This window comes from Maylandia zebra, linkage group LG15, assembly GCF_041146795.1.
Source record: "Maylandia zebra isolate NMK-2024a linkage group LG15, Mzebra_GT3a, whole genome shotgun sequence".
In the NCBI taxonomy this organism is placed as follows: domain Eukaryota; kingdom Metazoa; phylum Chordata; class Actinopteri; order Cichliformes; family Cichlidae; genus Maylandia; species Maylandia zebra.
This window is the reverse complement of record NC_135181.1, coordinates 10,649,903-10,655,197: the sequence shown is the minus strand read 5'-3', so window position 1 is coordinate 10,655,197 and position 5,295 is coordinate 10,649,903. Positions and strand designations below refer to the sequence as shown.

The window sequence follows — 5,295 nt, the reverse complement described above, 5'->3', positions numbered from 1 at the left end:
TTTTTGGCTACATTAATGCATGGATGAAAAGTTCTGGCACATAACACAGAGATATATAGTGTCAGAAACCCAAAATCATGACATAAAGCAGGTGTGTAAAAATAAGATCAAAGTTTACTTGAACCAATATCAAAATATTACCTTCAAAGAAGGCAAAGATTCAGGCAGGGTTCAAAAGCAGGCAGAGAAAAAACAGACTAATACAGGAAGACAACCGAGGGGGGTGGAAATCAGCCGTGAACGTGTGCCGTAATGACTAAGGGGACCAGTTGGTGAAGTGGATGCAGGTGAGCAAAGAAGCTGAAAGGAAAGCAGGGCAGGTGGGAATGGTGGGTTTGGAACAACAGGAGAGAAGTGAATGGGAACATAAAAAAACAAACTGCATGAAGACCAATATACACCCAAAAATCTATAATTTTTTCTGCTAATTGTACCTTCTTCAAGAATAGATAAAGAAGACCATAAAGCAAGACAAGACACAAATGATGGGAGAGAAGGCAAAATTGAATATAGTAGTTGTATATAAACACCTGGTAAGTAAAGAGAGGTTAGTGGAGAAGTCCAGTGCATCATGGGAAGTCCCCCAGCAACCTGAGCCTATTGCAGAGGATCACCTGATCTAGCTCACACTATAAGCTTTATCTGGAAGTAAAGTTTAAAGTCAAATCCTCAATGGAGACAGGTCGTCTGTCTGGAAGCTGGTTCCACAGGGGTCTGACAGCTGAAATCTCTCCCTCCCATTATACTTACTACTGGGAACCAGCAGTCTGAGAGTGAGGTGCACTGTTTGGATAATATGGTACTATGAGGTCTCTGACATATGATGAGGCCTGATTATTCAAGACCTTGTATGTGAGGAGAAGAATTGGAAAGTAAATTCTGGGTCTAGCAGGTAGCCAGTGAAGAGAAGATAATATGTTAGAAACATGATCTCTCTTTCTTGTCCCAGGCAGTACTTTCACTGCCGTGTTTTAGTTCAACTTAAGGCTTTATGGGGAATTTTTAGAACCGTCACATAATAAAGAATCAAAATAGTCCAATCTACAAGTAATAAATGCACGAACTAGTTTTTATCACCACTCTGAGACAGGATGTTTATAATTTTATCAACTTTGGGAATCAATCAGTCATTCAAATACCTCATTTATATTTAGGTGATCTCCCACGCAAGGTCATCTTCTCAGATATGTAGACAGCATCTGGTTTCACCACAGCCCTCAAACTTGCAGAGAGAGCAAGAACATCAACTTCTGTTTCAAATAGACCTGAATTTTGTGTTAAAGTTCATTTCTTCGTATGCAAACAGACACTTTTCAAACCTGAGGAAAGAAACCAGTTTGTTCACAATTTCTTTTTTGTCAGCACCCGTCAAATTGCACAGTCACAGTCACCACACTGAACACAGTGGAGAAATGGAGTTTTTTTCCCCCGAAGTATAAAAAGTTCTAAATTGAAACTTACATTCAACAAACTATTTTTTTATGTTTATGGATTAGTGCCACCATGCTTTAAAAAAGCATCACTGTTTCATACCTACCTCCAACAATCCAACTGTTATATTTCATACACATTCTCCAGAATTTAAGGATGACTAGTTGAGGGTAAACACTTATTGCACAACTTTTTCACTATAATGAGCACCAAGCCCATATGATGACTCAGATTTAAAGTCATTAAAAACTATAAACTGTTAATGATTCAGAAGCCAGTTTTCCTGAATGTTGACAGTATGAAACATCCTGTCTTGTGCAACAAGGCTAAAGATCCACATTTTCACCTGAAGGACTGGGAAACACACTCTGCAGAAGTGTCACCTTTCATCGTTCTCACTTGCGATGGTATCAGGTGTACTTTGAACAGGCTTGTGTCTGGCTAAAACTACCCTTGCGCAGGATGGGTGGGGTAATGTGGTGTGTGTTTAAACAGACAAGGTAAGGTCCCCCGTCACAATACGTGCTCAGGCAAAGATCGGGCTTGAATGGAATCCTTTACCTGTAGCTCTGGGGAAACTGTACACTGAAAATCTACAACGAGACTTCAGTGCCCGTCAAAACCACAATGGAGACAACTAATGATACCACAAAAATCCTGGGGAAAGGTCCTGAATACCTTCGTAAACAAATGGATTTAGAGAGTGAGACAAAAGGACGCATGAGTGCCGTGGAGAGGCTCGCCGCAAGTAAACCAAAATACGTCAAAAGCCAACAGGTGGTTAACTCAACTCAGGAGCCAGTGATTAGCCTTGGATCGGCCTCTGTGAGTAGCACTGGGTCCTCTAACCGAAGCTCACACCGGGATGGGAATCTTCCTACAGGGAGTCACTTGACAGGGAATACACTCACTGTGCAAATCTCTTCACCAGTGCAGGCACATCGCTCCAGCGCCAAAAAACGACCAGACTCTCTTCTAATTTACAGACAGAAATGTGAGTTATTGAGAGGGCCAGCAAATGAACGGAAACACCATATAACCCGTAAGTTGTTGCTCAACCCTGTGAATAAAAATGCCCCATTATCCGAGGGGACAGATAAGGAATGTGAGTCTCAGGGCAACGGGGGAAAAATCACCACGCCTAAGGAAACAGCAAAGGAATGGAATCCACATGTAGTTATCTCTAAACCGGAGAGCAATGGAGTGACAGAAGAGTGCAGAATCAAGAACAGTGACTCTGGTACAAAACCTAAGGCTGGAGTTGTAAATGCATCTAGTGGTCTCCTGACAGTTCCTGAGGTTGAAAGGAGGTCTGGCAAAGGAGTCAGTCGTTCTCACTCTGATATCAGCTCCAGGTATTCCAAAAACTTTGCAGACTTTGATGTTTTTTTCAAGTACTGCGGGCTGGACGGTGAGGTCATTGAGTCTTTGGGGAAGGACAACTTCTCGGCTCGCTCAGATGAAATTGCAATAATGGTTCGGAGTGTCAGTGTTTCCACGTCAGATGATGGCTTTTCCAGGAACAGTAGTGACAGCGATGCGCTCATGGAGGAAAAGCTGCACGAGAAGATACGTCAAGAGACCTCAGTTATTGAGCGCAACGCACGGATTATCAAGTGGCTGTACAGCTGTAAAAATGCTAGTGACACTGGAAAAAAGTTACGAGATCTTCACTGATTGCGCTTTTTCTTTTTACCAAGTGATGTTACATAAAAGTTATATTTTGAGGACAAAGATGGAAGTAGTTTCTTGTTTTTGGCCTTAGAAAACACTGAATGATACCCTACTTTTCCAACTGTACCTAAATCTTAGGATATGTATTGTGTATGCTGCATGTGTGTGTGTGTGTGTGTGTGTGTGTGTGTGTGTGTGTGTGTGTGTGTGTGTGTGTGTGTGTGTGTGTGTGTGTGTGTGTGTGTCCTTTACTGATGACTTTTCTGAGAGCAAATGATGACTGGGTGATTTCTTATTTTTTTCTAATTTTTTTTTACTTGCACAGGACCATCTATGATCTCAGTTACACTGGAAACAGATAAAATACAATGTCATAAAAGCGATACAAAAACAAAAAGTATTTACATTATTCAGCTTCAACATTTTTAGGATTACTGGCTTATTTAATATAATACTTTTGCGTTCTATTCAGACTCTATAAAAAAACATTTCTGTATTAAATATGGTCAAACATGCATACAAGAAGGCAAGCAGTAATTCAAAAGAATTCAGTGAAGTGCTGTGATATGAAGCAAAAACATACTAGTATGAACTAGTTTGGGATTATTTTCTTTTTTCATAAAAATAAAATACTTTTAAGTTCAGTGATTTTGGTTGTGAGCCTTTTTAAAGTAAATGGCCCACAGTCATATAGACTTACATTGTTTATAAAAGCTATACTGTATTTTTATGCGACTATAATTTAAAGCTTTTGAAAATGTACAAAATTTGTCAACATGACATACTTCCTGCTAATGATAACTCAACGTCTAACAATGCTGCAGCAATTCTAGCTGTAGCTTTTTGATGAGTTGTCATCAATGTTACATAATTCATCTACAAAACATTTGTGTGTTTATTTATTATTCATTAACATGCAATTATTTTATACGATCACTTATAAAATGTACTATTTGTAAAGAGTGGTACTATTATTTTAAGATAAAAGGCTCACAGCTCATGGCCTTTTGATTCTTCCCAGGAACATTAAAAGGAGTCTCACACTGATGCTCATAAATTCTGCTCCTCTGCGAATACCTTTAGGCCACCTCAAACATGAAAGCATCCCTAAATCAGAATTTGTACAACCTGCCTTTTAAGTTTATAATCCAATAATGTGCACTCCCATTTCTCTCGGGGTGAAAGGTATACATTCCATCACACCAACACACATGAAGACACACACACCCACACACAACCTGGAGACTTACTCTGAGTTTACCCATAACTACTGCCTGCCAAACTCTGACCATAACTTATCCTAATGTTAAAAGATAGCTTTAATATATAAATTTGAATGATTTAGATCATGAGGATTTGTTCCCTTGTCCACATACAAAAAAAAATTTGCATGTATGTGTGTAAATAAATTTAGGTCACCACAACAAGTGTAATATCTGCCACCCCACAGACACTCAAATGCAAACCACAGCAACTGATACAAAAAAATTTACGTATGGAAGATCTGCTTATATTTAACAGATGTATGAAAAAACATTTGAGGAAGTGGTTATTTTCCTCGCAAACTTTCCCTTAGATCTGTTAGGGGAATGTGCTTAATAATCTGATCGGCTTATGTCCAGTGACCCGTTGTTGTTGTATCTCTCTCCCAAGCTCCGTCTGCTTTGTCTCTTCATTGCTTTCTCTCTCTTTTTGTCTTTTAGCCAAGTTTTTTTTTATTCTTTGAAGCTCAGTGGCTGAACATGAGCTGGGGGAAAGCAATGGAAAGACTGTGCTTGACGCAGTATGTTAAACGTATTGCCACCTATTCAGTTTCACTCATTGTCTTCTTACAGAGAAAGAAACAAACAATATACGTTATAAGTTCATGTGAGTGGGCACAAAGTAGTTAGCTGGTGCAGACACACCTTTCACTTCTCCAAATGCCTGACTGACTGTTTAGTACAAGCCTCCACTTGTTGGTTGCCAAAAGTAGAGGTTACCTGTTGATAATGATAGTCATCAATATGTGATTATTGATTGTGAATGTGAACTCACTATTGCTACAAGTTTGCATTTAATTTTGTTTTTTATATGTAAAACTTAAAATTTTTGTACTCCTAGATAATTTGTATATCTTTACCACCTTTTGCCCAGTTTTACTGCTACTGAAAACATAAAACACAAATAAAACTGTTTTTACAAGTAAAA

General features: G+C 38.9%; 1 protein-coding gene across 1 annotated transcript; it reads left to right on the top strand.

Annotated features, from left to right (window-relative positions):
- The first annotated feature begins 1,768 nt into the window (after window positions 1-1,768).
- Window positions 1,769-5,295, top strand: fam110c (family with sequence similarity 110 member C). Its single transcript, XM_023154544.3, has one exon. It carries the CDS (start codon window positions 2,059-2,061, stop codon window positions 3,106-3,108), a length of 1,050 nt encoding a protein of 349 aa, XP_023010312.1. The 5' UTR covers window positions 1,769-2,058; the 3' UTR covers window positions 3,109-5,295.

Bases quoted from the DNA above. Each gene is read 5' to 3' on its own strand.
- fam110c (XM_023154544.3), top strand. From the start codon at position 2,059: ATGGAGACAACTAATGATACCACAAAAATCCTGGGGAAAGGTCCTGAA.